The sequence below is a fragment of the Acinonyx jubatus genome, chromosome B1 (assembly GCF_027475565.1).
Source record: "Acinonyx jubatus isolate Ajub_Pintada_27869175 chromosome B1, VMU_Ajub_asm_v1.0, whole genome shotgun sequence".
In the NCBI taxonomy this organism is placed as follows: domain Eukaryota; kingdom Metazoa; phylum Chordata; class Mammalia; order Carnivora; family Felidae; genus Acinonyx; species Acinonyx jubatus.
Window position 1 is genome coordinate 50,692,190 of NC_069382.1, and position 18,013 is coordinate 50,710,202.

At 50.5% G+C, this 18,013-nt stretch overlaps 1 protein-coding gene across 1 annotated transcript in view; it reads right to left on the bottom strand.

The window, feature by feature from the left end:
* The window catches only part of XKR6 (XK related 6), a 318,378-nt gene that overhangs the window by 21,992 nt on the left and 278,373 nt on the right, over window positions 1–18,013 (bottom strand). The window contains exon 2 of the mRNA XM_027069469.2: window positions 3,887–4,083. Coding sequence (XP_026925270.1) covers window positions 3,887–4,083 — 197 coding nt within the window. The remainder of the gene's footprint in view (window positions 1–3,886; window positions 4,084–18,013) is intronic.

Genomic DNA, 18,013 nt, shown 5'->3' on the forward strand with positions numbered 1-18,013 from the left:
CAGTGGCAACGGTCTTCCTAACCATTTACTAGTATTAACAGTGTAAATGGGCAGCTATGTCATCAAAGCCCACAAAGCAAGGCCAATTAGCCATGGATCCCACCAGTACAGCTTGTAGTCCAATTCAGGAAGTGTATCTACAATAAAAGTTCTCCCATCACCAACAAAATGGCCAGGTGTTGTACCTGGCATGATATTGGTCATGTCATCAAATGCTCATAACAACTTTTTGTGGTAGGTACTAATATTATCCCCATTTAAGAAACAGGAAAGCTCAGGAACAGAAAGGCTCAGTAACTCTCCACAGATCAAACAGCTATCAGATATCAGCATGGGCGTCACCTGCATCTTTCTATGCTGCCATGCTCTAAGCAGTCACATGGCTGGAAGATTCCATGTCACCATGTCCCTCCCAGGGTAACAGACTTTCTTTAATGTGTGTACATTTCATACAGCTTTTTATGGGAAAAAAGAAGGTAGGCATCTATTTCCAAACAAAATGGTCCAGTGATGAGCAGATGTTCTACAAGTTAAGTAAGAGGGAAATGCCAAGCCCCCTGCAGTCTGTGCTCAGTGAGGGCAGGTTTCCTTCCTTCCCATCAATCCAGCTAATGGTACAGATCTCATCCTTGTCTTGGGAAATCACATTCCAACAGCAAAGATTGCCACTGACCTTTGTTTAGCCCAGCAGTTCCCAAATGTATTTAACCACGAAAGCTTGTTTGGAAAAACACCTATTCCACATACCAAACAAATGTGGGGGAATGCTTGCCTGACCTCTGAGTGAGCTGCTCACTCTAAAAGAGGGGTGTGTGGGAGAAAAAGCCAGGGACAGCTTCCCTAGGGCAAAAGCCCCACAGCAGCCTGACCCTCATCACTCCAGCTCCTCTCCCAGGGTGCCTGCTTATGGCAGCACAACTAAGCAGCCCCTTGGCCTTCACGGACTTGGCCCCATGGGACTCCCACATCAAGAGGGCTCTTAGGGAGCAACATCTACTGCCCCTTGAGTTTCTTCTCCAGGGATTTCACATCAGCTTCTCTGTGTTTATAATATGAGCAGCTATCATAGAAAGGGCAGTCTCAGCAAGGAGGCTGGGACAGGGATGACCCACAGAGCCAAAAGGGGTGGGGTGGAGATCTCCCTAGGATCTCGCCCACGCCACTCACCACCAGGCTCTGGAAATGACAAACACACACCCTTAGGTGCCCTTGGAGCTTGACAGTTTACAAAATGATCTACATGCATTACATTATTGCATCATCCCTAAATATTAGGTAGTGCTGTCACCTCCTTCATTACACCAAACAGAAAAGGAGGCCTTGATAAGGTGAAGGGCAAGGTCCAAAATCATACCAGGGTATAAGTGGTGACCAGGATCTTGGTCTGGGACGAATGTCCTATCAGGAACTCACCCCCTACATCACCCTGCCACCTGTCCCATATATTTGCGGTGCCTGGAAGTGGCGAAGGGTGCAAGAAGGATAACTTTGCTTCCCTGGTGATTCTGGGGGTTGGGAGGAGATCTGAACAACCGAAACAGCAAAGGACGGTTTAGATTGGGGTCTCAGCAACAGAGTTGGAAAAAGGAGGAATCGGATGGGAGAGAGAGAAAGAGGCCTTCCCCAGTCCCCCAGCAAATCTGTCCCCTGGAGCATGTTGCCCTGATCTGGGGAGGTACAGCCCATGGATGGAGGGCAGTCTGGGTATGGGGGCTCCAGAGAGCAGGCAAGCACTGTGCCTATCACTGGGCACCTCAGCCCATCATCAGGGTTCCATGAGGACTCCCTCAAGACTTGCAGAGCAAGGCTGTGCACATCAGACCCTGCGACACTGGTGTTCTTCCAGAATCAACCCCTGAGTGGTTCTCTTGGTCCTGAAACAAATGGCGCTCTCTAAATGATGCACACTTTTCTCCAAGATTCAGAGAAGCAGGGGCTCCCGGGGCCTCGGCGTGGGCAGTCACACCAGATCATTGCCTAAGCAGATGGCCTGGCTCCGCGGGCACCCTGAAGACAAGGTCTCCATGTTTCCTAGTTTTTTCCGATGCCAGTGGCAGTGTGTGTGTATATGAATGGGAGTCTATCCAAAAGAGAAGGGACAGGCCAGACGGACTGCCAGCCCTGCCTCCCTCACCACGGCTTCCTGCTCAGTGTCCAGATGCCCCAGTGGAGCTAGACGTCTATTTAGCTCCTTCCAGCTCTTCTCCAGGACAGGTCACTGTGCTGCAAACTCCACTGGACCCTGGCTCCAAACAGCTGATGCCCAGGGGCTGGGTGGTGCCTCCTCCTAACAGTGGGCACTGCCCCCCAAAGTTTCCCACATTCCCCCTTCTCCTTGCCTCCATGAGGGATTCACAAGACTGCAGCCGGTGCTCTGTGGGACAGAGGGATCTGCCCTGAGGCCTCTTTCCCTTGGGGGCACTTCCAGCTGGGGTTATGCTGATTTGGGGTGGGTAGGAGGCTTCATCAGGGAGCCAAGCTCCCATAGGGTTGGGGGTGTCTGTTGGCAGTGCAGTTGGGCTCAGAACTAGGTGTTTGGGCTCTAAATGTCAGGAATGAGTTCACAAGCTGAACAGCTCAATGTTCTCTGGCTGGCCTTGGAAGATTAAACTCCTTTTCTGCACAAGTGACCAGGGAACTGAACATTCCCAAGGACTGGCCAGTCTGGAAAAAGTCAGGAGGCAAAGCTGTTTCACGAAGGCCAGAGTTTGGCTGCTCTTGACAGACCACAAGGTGTAAGGTGGGAGGGTGTGGAGTCAGGAACCTCTGGGCTGAGTCTTCTCAGCAACATTTCTGCTTGAATATTCCTAGTGTCAGGAAACTCACTACCTGCTGAGACACTCTTTCCACCACTGAACAGCTCCTGCTGTTTAAAATATCTGCCACATGTTGCATCAGTAACACTCTCCCTATAGCTCCCTCCATCCCTTTAGGATGGCCATTCATTCCCCTTCAAATGTTGGGATTCTTGCATCCCAAGTCTTCCTTAAACTAGACATTTCCAGTGTCCCCCACATGATGGGATCTTCAGCCCCTCCTCATCCTAGACCTACTGGAGCTCCAGTCCCCCTGAAACATGCTCTGAGACACAGCCATGCTGCTTGCAGTCTGTCTGACCATCGGTGACCTGGTGTTGCCTTGGCCAACAAAGTCTAACCTCAGAAGGGTTTCTCAGGCAACCAGGAGGTGCCTAGAGACTTCCCACTGCTGCAGACATCAGTGCTATCCCACTGGGCTCTGGGGGCTTCTGGGGCTCCTTGGAGACCATCTGGGGCCACAGGGGACATGAGGGAGGTGGGTGGGGTGCGCCTGGCTCTGGATCCCCATCCCCATCTAACTAAAGCAGAGCTATTTGAGCATGTTTTAAAATGGGGCTGCTACATAAACTTTGATTTCAAGCAGTAGCACCACAGCTTACAAATGTCTAAAATCGCTGGTGTTGCCTATTGTGATTTAGTATTAGGCTGACTCCCCCATCCTGTGTATGTGCAACACTTTGGCTCAGGCCAGCACCAAAGAAAAGGAGGCACTCCTCCCAGATTGGGAGACACAGAGCCGTCTGTTCTGCTGCTCCCAGGGACATTTGAGCCCCTGGCTCTGCTCTGTTCATGAGAACATAAGGTCTTGAGCAGGGCAGCTGGCACATGGGTGTATGGGGAACATCTGTGCCACTCATGTGCTTTTGCTGTGGGCTGGGTCAGCATCACATGGGGGCCTGGGCAAGGTGGAGACTCGGGGATCAGGATGGGCAATGCCCACAGGATGTGCCAAGCACTGAGTGTGCAGGTGGCAGTCACCAAGTGGTCCCCAGACAGAGGGCAGAGCCCTGTCCCAGCCCAGGTCATTCCCCCAGCCTTCCATGGGGGGGTGGGTGTGGGACACTCACAGGGCAGCGTCTCGGCGCTGTTCTTCTGGATCATTATGCAGAGCTGTAGCACCAGTTGGGGGGCGCTCTCCAGGAAGGTCTCAAGGAGGCGCAACATGTTGACGTCTGCATATTCATACATCATAGCCCAGTAGAAGCGTCGCTGGTGTTCCTTCTGCCGCTGGCTCTGAATCCCCAGGTACATGGTGCGGATATACCTGCCGAGAGAACAGGACAGAACACACAGAGCGTGGGTGGGAGCAGGGAATGCAGAAGGGTCATGCCATTCCCCAAAACCAAGGCTTGCCTGTGCCAATGTCCCCTCCTTTGCTGTGAAGTTTTCCAAATGTTTGGACCAGGGTTTTTTCCAGACCACAGACAAAGTGCTAAAGCTTTGGAGTGAAGGGATTGGGAGTGGAGGGGGACAGGCCAGGGAAGGGGTCGTACACAAGTTATCCCCTTCCTGGTCTTGGTTTGCTCATCAAAAAAAAAAAAAAAATGAGAATGAAAGAGTGGGACCAGATGATCTCCCGGGGCCAGCCAGTGAAGCATCATAGGTGAGCTCAGAGGACGCATGACCTTTCTCACGTTCAAAACCCCAGGGGGAACATTCCAGCAGATATTCGCCTCTTCTGCACAGCCCTGCACCCTCTCTGGGTGAGGAAGGGAAGGGAGTTAGCATTTGTGAGGCTCCTACGAAGTACCACTGGCTGGCTGGCCGCATGGTTCCAGGGTCCCAGGTGACCCGCAGGTGTAATTCCTATGTAAGACACATGGGGAACCGCTGCACCACACCTGTACAGGCTGCATAGCTGGATGGTGAACCGAATGGGAGCTGGCTCCAGACTGCCGGACACCAAAGTTTGAGCTCTACACTAGGGAGCCACAGAAGCTGCAATGGAGCCTTTGTCCAAGGGTGACACAGGACACAGTCATTCTGACCCTGTACTGACCCTGCTCCATCAGCAAAGAAAGTGGGTGTAGGGGGAGGACATGGGCTCTGGATTCAAATGCGGACTCTGTCATTTGTTAATTGTGGGATCTTGGACTAATTACTCCAACTCTGTGTCCTTGTTACCCTTCTCTAACATGGGGAAAAGAATCATAGCATCACGGGGCTGGCGGGGAGATCAAGGAGATAATGTGTGTGGTGGACATGCATCCTGCGTCCCCCGTGCCTCACTTATACCTGAACTTTAGGAAGCTGTCTTTAAACCATAGTCAAGGGGCGGATTAAAGATACATCTAAGTCATCCAGCGGTCTCTGAGGCTGAGCCTGGGCCAGAGAGGCCAGTAGGGCCAGGGCAAGAGTGAGGTTCAGGAAGCACGGTTTTGCAGGCCCAGTTAAGATCAAGAACATGAACCATAAACCAAGGGCCACGGCCAACAGACAGAAGCACATGTGTGACCTTGATTGTTCCCTGGGAATGCATATCACTGCGCCCTTTAAAACACTAGCCTGCATCATAGGGGTCGAGAGAGCATGGTTGACACAATCCGTAGTGCCTGTTGTCTTCAAGTACTGTCAGGTGCCTACTTGGGGCTACCAGGCAGTCCCTTCTCTCTGCCCCAACCACCACCCACAGCCTGGTCTCTGCCATCACCCCTCTTGCCTGAATTGAAGCAGAAGCCCCCTAACTGGTCTCCTGGGGTCCACTCTTGCCCCAGAACAACACTTTCTTCACACGGCAGCCAAGGTGCTTTTTGAAAATCATAAGTGCAATCAGTCATCCCCAAGCTTCTTCCAACCCTCCCACGGCTTCCCATAATGCTTAGAATGCTTAGATCCAAATGCCTCACATGGCTCATGAGGCCCTGCCTGCCCCTCCAGCCCCACCTCCCACTCTCTCTCCACTCCTTTCTTGTGTCTTTTCTGTCTCTCCTGGAGCACGGGAGCTTGTGTTTTGTTCACACCATTGCCTCAGTACCTATGGATGTAGAAGGAAGACTGTCCTGTAGAAGGACTCCTGTCCTGCAAGGCTGAGGCGTCCTGGTGAGACAACACTGTCACAATACTGTGAAGGTAGTCCATGCCCACATGTGCAGCAAATTCATGAAGAGCTTCATAAAGCCAGTCACTAAGAGGGGCTCTGAATTTCCCCGGAGCAATGGGAGGAGTGGGGCATTCAAGACCTTATATTGATGTTACAGAAGCTCACATTTTAGAAGCAAAGATGCAAAAGCATGCATTTATAAAATAGTTTAAAACTGTAAAGTGATGTTCCTCTCTGATTCCAAAATGGTAGGTCTCCCTCCTGACCATTAGCCATGTACTGGACTCCTCAATGAACAAAGGCTCCAGGGTCCCCTAAACTGTGCATTGGGACACAAAGCAGCCCCACTGAACCATTGGTGTGACCTACAACAAACACGCTGGCAACAAGGGGCACCCATCCCACACCAGATGAGTAATACTATGTCTGCCTCTCTAGATTCCTAAGAGCCTTTGGGTGATGGTATCTCTGAAGAGACCCACCCTGGGAAGCTGGGATGGACACCTTATTTCCCTCCAGATGCGCTCCCCACAGTGAGCAGAGCAACAGTCCTGCTGAAGACTAAAGCGGGGAAGCCTGGGGGTGAGGACTCAAAGGCAGGAATGCGCTGGGGTGGGGCCGTTGTGAGAAGGGCAGGTGCGGAAGGCCAGCCATCTGCTGGAGTCCCTGCCATGCCTCGTGGGGCAGGTCTGGTTATTGTCATTTAACTCATGGGAAAAACTGAGGCTCAAGTGAAGTAAAGCATCAAATTCTGGTTCTGTTACAGATTCTGGCACTTACTATCTGTGGTATGGCCCATGAGTCATTTTCCCAAAATCAAGGGATGAGGCGGGAGGCTTGGAAAAGGTCAGGGACATTGTTGTAAAGCTACGGGGTCACTGAGAGAGAGACAAAGAGACAGAGAGTGAGACAGGGAGACACACACACACACACAGAGAGAGAGAGAGAGAGAGAGAGACAGACAGACAGACAGAGGCACAGAGACACAGAGCCAGACAGAGAGACACAGAGAGATACAGAGACAGAAAAGCACATACACACAGAGAAGAAATACAGAAAGAGAGAAAGAGAGAGATGTGAGAGGGAACACAAAGAGAGAGAGAGGAAGGAGAGGAAAGCAGTGTCACAATTTTGGGCCTGAAGGAGAAGACCAACTTCAAGAAGTCATGGCAAAGATATATTTGGGCAGGGGAGGGTTTGCTGTAAAGAGATATGGTCACAAGTAGTCTGGGAGGGGTTGAGGAGCAAGGGTGGAGGAAAGGGTCAAATTGGTCGGATCTGATGGTGGTCTGGGAAGGCAGAGCAGTGGAGGACAAAGGTGCACTGGCTGAGGTCAGGGCTGTGAGTCTAGAAACTCCACACAGCACCCAGAATGGCCATGTGCCTAGTGAAGCCTTGGTGCCTTGGGTCTCACAGGTCAGATGTGGCCTCCATGACCCAAATCTGAGCTCTACCCACATGTGGCAGCTATAACACACAATCCATAGGCCACAGACTCTCACAGGGAGTCTCTTACAGGGACCAGATCACAAATTTATACTCTCTCAGGGGTACACTCAGACCACAGACTCTGCTTCTCCCAGCCTCACAAGATAGATAGAGGAATGATTAAATTGCAGAGCCAAGCCTACGCATTCCAGTCCCAGGGCAGGGTCACGTCAACACTCAGATTCACCTAGCTCTGTCCTGCTAGGGCAAAAGGAGCACTTGATGTGTGCCCCCATCTCCATTTTCCCCAAGCCACAGGCCCCTGTGCCCCATCATGCCCATGGAAATGGAAGGCAATGAGCCCAGGACATGCTGACTCAGCTAATAATGTCTGCCAGAGAAAGCAGCCTTGAATTTTCTTCTGGGAGAACATCGCAAGGGATGGGAAGAAACAAGGGTGGGAGTGGGCAAAACCAGAGTCTCTCCCACTATGCTGATGAGCAAACAGATGCTGGCAGCCCAGAGTGCACCAGGATCAAGTCCAAAACCAAATCTGGAAATCATGCCTCCTGAGACACCAGCTCACACAGCCTCAACCCCCTGTAATGGGAGCTGCGTCATGGAATCCAGTTCAGGATTTCCCAATCAAGTGCCTTCTACCTATTCCACACCTTCTGGCTCCTGGACCCTTCTCCTCTGTCCTTGAGTCTCTGGGTCCCCGAGAGGCAACTGAGGGTACCTGTAAAATCCAGAGGGGGTCTAGGTGACCTCTGGGGCCGGCCAAGTTAGCTGCCTCTGCTAAGGCTTCAGCCCCTGTGCGAAGACAGCTTTGGCCTGTGGCCACAAGGTGGCGCCAGACCCTAAGCGAGGGGGAAACGCTGCTCTGCGAGGTGATCTCATTCCCAGCAGGCAGCCTCCTAAGGCCTGCACCCTTCCATGCAGTAGCATTGGGGTGCAGGTGGCGCAGGCGAGGCCCAGAGCAGGGCCAGATGTGCCAAATCCCCACAAGGAGGGCTGCTGCTCCTCCAAACCCTCATCCCCGCCACCCCCTGCCCCCAACTTGCCTGGCAGTTTCCAAAAGCTCACCATCCCCTGGACACTAGCTCAGGATAGAAGACATCCAAGTCTCTTCCTGGATTTGTGTCCACATCTGATGGCACCTGTCATGCCATCTCTCTCCCAAGAACATCAGATCATGAAATGCTTGGGTCTAAAAGCAGGGAGGAAGTGTGTCATGATAGAGCGAGGGCTCATAAAGCTGGGCGGATTTGGTCTACAGTCTGAAGGACCTGCATGGCCTTGGGCAAGTCCATCCCAAGGCGGAGCTTGTGCCATTCACCACCGCAGAGGGCAGACGAGGACCTCAAGCTTCCGCCAACGTTTTCACAACTTTATCCTTTCTTAACCGAGTGGCTTCAGAGAAACTGAAGTGTGCCTTACCATCTTCATAAATAATAATACCCGATGTCTGTGTGACACTCATGTGCTGGGCACTGTACTGAGCATTTTGTACCTATGAATTCATTTAATTCGTTTAACCCTCACAACAACCTTATGAGGTAGATGCAGTATGAGCCTCATTTTGCAGATGGCAAACTGCAGCAGTGAGGTTCTGTTCTGCCGTTTGCCCAGCTGGGTAAGTGGTCGAGCAGGGCGTCAAGCCGGCAGTCTGGCTCCAGGACCAGTGCTCTTAGCTCCCACCCACGTGCTGATCAGGGATAGACCGTCTGCCTCTTTCCTTCTGAACTTAGTCCAACTCGTTCCCCTCACTACTGTGGAAAAGCAGACCACCTGGGTTCTCTTCCAGTTCTTTCACTGGCTGTGTTACCTTGGGGAGAACATCTCCTAACCCCTTTGGGCCTCAGTTTCCACATCTTTCAAATGCCTGGGCTAGAGTAGGATCTCAGGATATGTTGAGTAAATAAATGCAGGCAAACATGCCCCCTCGGGGAGTCGCAGAAGCCTCAAATGTGTGTGAGACTACCTGGGAGACCAGATGGCCCAGAGGGCAGCTATTCCTGCCTCCCGAGGTGCTCCCCTCCTGTCCTTCCAGCACACGCTGGTTATCCCAGCTCTGTTTCTTCCTCTTACTTTGTAAACCATGGAATTGTTCAAAGCTCCGCATATCTGCCTCCAGAAGAACTTTCTAGTTCTCTGAGCATATTCTCACCTTTTCACCAGCCCTTTGAGGGAAGATACTTTGTTACCTTCTCTTTCCCATCTGGCACATCTGAGTCTCAGAGAGGTGGGGTGATTCCCCCCCAGGCACACAGCCAGTCATAGTTCAGGCAAATTGAAGATGGTCTTACCCAAACTATGTTGCCTCACTAGGAGTTAGCTATAGCTCTGCCTAAAACTGGCTAGGATGAGAAAACAGTGACTTCTACAAGAGGCAGGAGGCTGAACAGGTTTGCTGTCTGGGCCTACAGTCACATGCTGCTTCTGGTGACATTCTCAGAAACCGTATTTTCAAAGAACAACCCACCCTCAAAGCCCCAAATGATTTTGTGGGGCCTGAAACTTGACAATCCTTTTTAAGAAAAATAAAGCCTACCAAACATTTAGGGTAGAAATAGCACCCATTCTACCCTTTTTTTCCCAAAAAATTCAAGAGGAAAGAACACTTTCTCATTCATTTATGAGGTCAGCATTACTCTGATATCAAAGCCAGACAAACACTGTATAACCAAATAAAACTACAGACAATACCTTTCATAAACACAAATGCAAAAATCCTCAACAAAATATTAGCAAATCAATTCCAGTAATATATAGTAAGAATGATACACTAGAGCCAATTGGGTTTATCTTGAGAAAGTAAGGCTGCTTCTATATGCAAAAATCAATCCCTGTAATCAAAGATCTTATTAATATAAGACAAAACACACATTAATTAATTAATTAATTAATGCAGATAAAAGGCATTTGACAAAATTCAGCATCGATTCATGATTTTTAAAAAAAGAAGAAATTCTCAACGATCTAGAAATAAAAGAGAACTTCCTTAACCTGATAGATGAAGGACACCTACAAAAACCCACACTTAATGTCACACTCAATAATAAAAGTTGAATTCTTTCCTCTTAAGATCAGGAGCAAGGCAGTGATGTCTACTCTTATCACTTCTACTCAGCATCATATTAGAAGTCCCAGTCAGTGCAATAAGTCAAGAAAAAGAAATAAAGTATATACAGATTGCAAAGAAGGAAGTCAAGTTGTCCCCATTTGAAAACGACACGATTGTCTAGATTGAAAACCCCAAGGAATATACAAAAAAGTTCACAGAACTAATTAGGAAGTTTAGCAAAGTCTCATGATACAAGGTCAGCATATAGAAATTCAGTATATTTCTATGGACTACTAATTAACAATTGGAAATCGAAATTTGAAATTTAAAAAATATATACCACTTAAGGGCACCTGGGTGGCTCAGTTGGTTGAGCATCTGACTCTTGATTTCAGCTCATGCCATGATCCCAGGGTTATGGGATCGATCCTTGAGTTGGGCTTTGCAACTGGGCATGGAGCCTGCTTAAGACTTTCTTTCATATCTCTCCCTCAGCTCCTCCCCTACTCACACTCTCTCGGGAAAAAAAAAAAAAAAAGTGGTAGGGGCGCCTGGGTGGCTCAGTCGGTTGAGTGACCGACTTCGGCTCAGGTCATGATCTCACAGTTTGTGAGTTCGAGCCCTGCGTCAGGCTCTGTGCTGACAGCTTGGAACCTGGAGCCTACTTCCGATTCTGGGTCTCCCTCTCTCTCTGCCCCTCCCCCTCTCATGCTCTGTCTCTTTCTGTCTCAGAAATAAATAAACATAAAAAAAATTTTTAAAAAAGAAAAAAAAGTGGTATATAAATATATAAATATAATATATATCACTTAAATTGGCTCCAAAAATTGAAATACTTAGGAATAAGCCTAATAAAATATGCAAGGTTTGTATACTGAAGCTACAACACTAATAAAAAAAAGTCAAAGAAAATCTAAATGATAGAGAGATATACACCATGTTCATGGGTTGAAAGACTCAATATAGTGATGACACAATGACAATTTTCTTCAAATTAATGTATAGATTTAACATGATTTCAATACAGATCCCAACAGGGATTTTTTGCAGATATAGACAAGCAGATTCTAAAGTTGATATGGAAAGGCAAAGGAACCAGAAGAGCCAACACAAGTGGGGGGGAGGGGAGAATAAATTTAAAGAGCTCACAGTGCTGGATTTTGGAACTCACTATAACACTACAGTAATTAAGACAGGGTTTTGTTGGCAAGGACAGAGAAATGGATCAATGGGGCAGACAAAAGCCCAGAAACAAACCCATACATATGTGGGCAACTGATGTTTGTTTGAAGGTGCAAAGATAATTTAATGAAGAGAAGTAGTCTTTTCAACAAATGATGTGGGCACAATTAATCTTTCCCATGCAAACAACTAACTTAAAATGTATCAGAGATTGAAATGTAAAACTAGAAAACTTTCAAGAGAAAATCTTTGTGACCTTGCATTAGCAAAGAGCTCTTACATAGGGCAGCAAAAACATGATCCATAAAAGAAAACAATTGATGCATTGGATTTCATCAAAATTAAAAGTGTTTGCTCTGTGAATGACATAAGGAGAATAAAAACACAAGCTATGGAATGGGAGAAAATATTTGCAAGTCACATATCTGATGAAGACGAGGGAGAACTTGTCTCTAGAATATGTGCAGAACTCTCAGAATTGCCTACTCACGAGAAGGAGGGTAGGAAGAACTCAAGCAAAGGAGATACAAGAAGGCTTCCTGCCTCACCTTCCCTGGGCTTGGCCCTGAGCACCTGGCCACTGAGGACAAGACTCTGCTGATGGACCCCTGGGTAGGAGGAGAAATGGCCGGGGGTGGGGGGGGGGGGCATAGACTCACCCCCCAGGGTCTGCCCTGAGCCTGGGTAGGGGCTAAGTGTGTAGGAGCTATAAGGATTTAAGGCAGAGCTGGCCCCACAGGCCTCCCCCAGAGGCCCTGGGGACAAATGAGCTGCTGAGCAAGCTGCTGGGGGGAGGCCAGGGGCCTTACCATCTACTTAGGTAGTGGACCCAGGCAGGGTGGTGTTAGCACGCCCAGCTCTCACAACTCACCTAGCACCTGGCTTCTTCAGGAACCCAATTCGTGGGATCTTACATTCCACCCAGGGAGTGATGGTCACCTCAGATGGTGCCTTGGGCCTCCATCTGGCCTCGGTCCCTGAAACTTCCCTTAGGAAGGGAAAGAAAGACCCTTATAAGACGAGGGTGGCATACTGAAGCAGGAAGTACAAATGGGTCTTGTGGACACACGGACAGGGCTCCAACTGCATGTACCAAACCCCTAGGCCTGCCTTCCTCCTCTGTGTGCAAGTCTCCAGGCTCAGGGCCAGCTGGTGTCACTGTGATAAGGCTCTTCTTCCAAGGCTCATCATATGCGAGTCAGGGAAGGGCTGTGACCCCAGGAAGCCACTAGAAATCTGCTGGGCATATGCCAGGTGGAGGCTACAGCAGACCCTGCATTTCACCTACAACACACAGGTGTAGGAGGAGGCCAGGTGGGGAGAGCTGGCCAGGTTCTACCGGGCAGCGTTGGAGAGTGGTGGTGAGTTTCAACCATCTTGCCTCACGGGCATCTGCAGATGCAGTCTGGTGGCAGAGCTGAAACAAAAGCACACAACACAGCTCCTGCCCTCCCCATGGGGCTCCCAGGGGCTAAGCAGCCACTGGTGTGCCACCTCAAGGAGCGCATCTTGGTTGACAGCAGTAACACTGCTTGTACCCCGAACGTACAAGACTTATACACAGAGACCATAACATTTTCCCTAGCCATGAGCTGATGAACCTATCCCCAGCGAGCAAATCCCCACTTTCCCTAGCTGGGGCGGCCCCAGGCTCCCTGATCCTCTCCAACCAAGCCATGGGAAGGGCAGCTTGTTCCCTTCAGCCAGCACATGGGCTGTCCTCCTGGGCCCTGCACCAGCATGCAATTGGCTCAGTACAAATGACATGCCAAGGCTGAGGTCGTGCGAGGACACAGCCCTGGGCCTGGCTGCCAAGCTGCCAGGAGGCCACAGGGCTAGGCCACCAGACCAGGCTCCTCAGACACCAAGGCGGGGGGGCATGGTAGAGGCTCAGTGGCTCCAGCAGGGAGGCAGACCTCAATGGGGAAGAGCCCAAGGAGGGGGCCATTCCTCTTTGCCTTCATGATACCAGGGGCCCCTCTCTCCAGGCCCTGTTTTCTTTCTACCCTCTCCTGTGTCTTCCCTCCCTGCCTAAAGCCTCTCCCCACTAGCTGGACAGCATCCTGCCTTTCTGGCCCTTCTTACCTCACTCCTCTCCCTAAACACCCGTCCACTCACCCTTGCTCCCCCAAACATAGCCTCAGCCCTTCACTGCAAAAGGCTGTTAATTGCTCTGTAAGTCCGAAACTGCAGAATTGTCTGCAGGGTTGGTACATGGAGGCAGCAACAGGGGATAGTATAACAACAACACAAAAAGTCAGAGGAACTGTAATAGCCACTCACTCAATGTGCCCCAGGCCTGAGATGCTACCTGCATCATCTCATTTAACCACACCCCCTCCACAACTGCATGAGGCAGGCATTATTACCCGCCTCTGGAGATGGGGAAGCTGAGTATGGAACTTGCTGGTGTCACCAGCCAGGGTCTGCTGCCCCCGTGTGTGCCCTCAGAGCCTGTGAACCTTTCTTTGTACAGTGACCATGCAGCTGCTGGGTATGTGTGGGAGTGGTAGTTAAGACCTGTCACTAGGGGATGAATCAATGGAATCTACTCCTGAGATCATTATTGCACTATATGCTAACTAACTTGGATGTACATTTAAAAATTAATTAATTAGGGGCGCCTGGGTGGCTCAGTCCATTAAGCGTCTGACTTCAGCTCAGGTCATGATCTCACGGTCCGTGAGTTTGAGCCCCGCATCGGGCTCTATGCTGACAGCTCAGAGCCTGGAGCCTGCTTCGGGCTCTGTGTCTCCTCTCTCTGCCTCTCTGCCTCTCATACTCTCTCTCTGTCTCTCTCAAAAATAAACATTAAAAGACATTAAAAATAAATAAATAAAAAATAAAAAAAATAAAAATTAATTAATTAATTAATTAATTAAAAACAAAAAGACCTGTCACTCCTGTGGGACCCTAAGCCCAGGAGAGAACCCAGCTTTGCAACAAAATTGTGTCCCCAGCCCCCCGGCACAGCACCTAGTACACGGGAGGAGAACATCTGCTGACTGAATGAGGGAGCAGGGCTGGGCCTGAGTCCCCACCTCTGGCCCTCAGACCCCACCATCTGTGTGGCCATGCTACCTGGTTGCTCCTGTGCTCCCTGAGGTGAGGAGGCTGGAGAGGCCAGTAGGCTGAAGACCACCCCAACCGACAGGGTCTTGGCTCACCCGGAAGGGCCCTGAAGCCCAGAGGCCAGTCTGGGCTAACGCCACAGCAGCACTCAGCCCCCAAAGCCTGTCCAGGGCTGTGACCCCCCAGAGCCACGGCCGCCTCGGCCACCAGCAACCAGGCCTGTGTGGTGGCCACACCTGGCCCCTCCGTGGCCAAGAAGTGTTCCAACTCTTTCCAGAAAGACTCAGAAAGCTGCTTCTTGTATCTCAAGATACACTTCTTCTCTAAAACTAGTAACAGTAGAGTCATTCACCTGGACAGCTCTTTGCTATTCTTAAAAAATACGTCTTTATATTTTTGTTGCATTTAGATACAAGTAACCATGCCTTCCAGGACCACCATGAGGCACCTTTACTCTTATCCTGGGTGCGTGTGGCACACGTGCTCTCTCTCACACACACATAAGCAACTGCTTTTATACACACACCACCCCCAAGAACCCACTCCACACCAGCACCACACATAGACACGCATGCACACTGTACCACAATGTACTCACACTTTGCACAGAAACTTCCCTGGTGTGTACATGCTAACCACACATGAAATTCATACACCCACACAGCCACACTACATAGATGCACCGTGCCCTGCACAGCACAGAGATACACATGTACAAACCACCATATAATGTACATGGCTCACACGTCTAAGCCCCAGCTGTACAGACGCCTGTAGGCACATGACGGCATCCCTGCGTCACGGCCAACCCTGGATCACAGAGGGGGTGGTCTCCCACCTGTGCTTCCTTTCATGCCCCCCCCAGTCCTTCCTGCTCCTGGCCACTAACTGTCATCACAGCCTCCTAACGAATGGGTGAGCAGACACAGAGGACAGAGGCAAAGCCAAACCCACATCAAAGCCCTGAGCTCTCTTCAGTAGCTGTGAACCAGATCAGAGAACAGGGACACTGTAATACTAGTCAGATGAGAAGTAAGAGGGTAAGGGGGTTTGCAAATCTGATGACATACCGCCCCCAATATCAAGGACAAAGCTGGGCTAGCTGCCACCAAAGCCCCCAAGGGCTCACTGCTATCTGAACTCGCGAAGTACCCCTCGAAGCCCTGTTCACACGTATTCCACTTTCCCTCCACCTCTACCTGGTTGATTTGGGAATCCTGACTTGTCATGGTAGCAGCCGAGGTGTTAAGAGCTGCTGGGACTGTAAGCACAGACTGTAAGATCTGCATTCTCGTCTGGTCCATCCTTCTGGAGGTGGCAGCGATGCCTCCCAGGTGTCCTTTCCATTTCTGACCACATGCCGGGACAGGAAGGATCTAGGGCTGATGGCCATGCAGTGGCCGTAGGAGAGGATGTGCCAAAGGAGGGGTGGGGGAGCCTTCAGGGGGCTTGTGTGGAAACCTCACCTGTCTGGGGCTTGTCCCCTGCTGAGAGTTGCTGAGCTGGGTCACCAGGTCCACTCAGGAAAGTACTGACTGGGGAGTTCTGAGGCTGCTATGGCATAGAAACTGTGCTGCTATCTGCATGCATTTGATTCCATGCCCAGCAGGAAACCCTGTGGCTGTTCCCTGGGGTCCTGGAGCAGAGAGCAGGCAGTGGGACAGAGCAAAAGTCCTTCCAGTTCTCTCAGATCATTTACCTATCTGAAGGATACCAGCAGACATGATCAGGGAACAGTCTGCAAGCCTGTATCTGGTTATCACTATCACCATTCCCATTTCACAGATGAGGAAATCAAAGCTGACCTAGGTTTAGTCACTTGGGTGGGTCTCCATTGGCTCTGTATCCAGGGACTCAGTCTCCTGCCTCCCCCATCTCTCTCCCACACCTGCTCCCTGCCCCCTGGCTGCACCAAATGGGTCTCCACCCCCAGACCCCCTGGTGTGTGCCTGTCTGTATGTCTTTATGCTGTTCCCCATCACCTGGAGAGTCAGCAAGGTGTGGCCCTCTGTTCCTTCCCACAGAGTCCACAGCCCACAGGTTGGAGCAGGAGGGCCCTGTAGCCACATGCCTTACTCCATGTCAAGGTCAAATGACTTTCCTCTGCATCCTCCCATTATACCGAGTCCCCAGTAAAGTAATAGCTCCCATTTATTGGCTTTCCCCTGCATGCCGGGCACAATGTAAGCACTCTACACGTATTAAGTCATTTGACACAAAAACTTTAACATTGCCTACAGTGAAGAAACTGAAGCAAGAGAAAGCCCAAGGCATAGCTACTGGGATCCACACCGGGTAGCTGGAGTCCAGACAGGCTGCTTCTAACCCGGTACGCTATATCTTCCTGTTCGTTATCTTTCTCTCATTTCCCCTCCATCCCCGTCTCATGTACTCCTTTCAACAACCCAATTATTAGATAACCTATTAGCCCCATTTCACAGATCAGGAGATTGAGGCTTAGAAGGATGAAACGGTATGCCCAAATTAGAAAGCCAAATTTAATCCTCTGTTTGTTTGGCTCTGTTTTCCACCTGGAGGCCCCTCGCCTCCACTACCATAGCTCTGTCTGAAGCTCACACTGTAGCAAAGTCATGTACGTACAGAGATGCTTCCCAGCTAGATTTGAACCCCCAGGACAGGCATCTGTACACCCAGTGGCCCCGGCCCACCATGGTGAACATCCAGCAGAGGAGCTAAGGTGGATGTAGCCCCTGCTTTAATGGAAAACTGGTCTCATCTGGCCAGGAGATGCCTGCAACCCTAGCTTCAAACACATGAAATGCACACTCCCCAAGGTAGATGGCCGGAATGGGGCCAAGAGCTCAAAGAAAAAGCAGGAAAGATTTGGGTTGTACACAAGAGAAAACTCAGCCACCTGCGTGGCAGGACAACGCTGCAATGAGACAGGTTTTCTGCCCCTCTCTGGACAGTTGAGGAAGACAGAAGCACATCTGTTGGGGCTGTCAGATGTCAGACACTTCCGGCTCGTGGAGGATCACAGCTACACCAGCCAGGGGCCCTCTCGGCCCTAGCACTTTATCACAGGCACAGCACAGTGCACCCAACACCCACAAGAACATACACATGTGTCCATGCACAAGTCTACCTGCAGCCTCCCTCAAAACTTCTTGAGATGCCAGTTCCAGGTGGCTTGAGGGGCCCTCAAGTCTGGCACAGGGGAATGTGTGTGCCCAAGCAGCCCCATGGGGAGAGCCATGGGCTCTCTCTGAGTATGAGCACAGACTCTAGAAACTTCCACTTCCTAGCTGGTCCTGGAAACCTCTGTCCCTCCCACCCCACCCCACCACTGACAACCCCCATAGATACACTCCAACTGAAATGCCTTTTGTGTAAAGGAAAGGTGGAGGGGCTAGCTGCCAGCTCACCCCGAGAGCTGCGCATCAA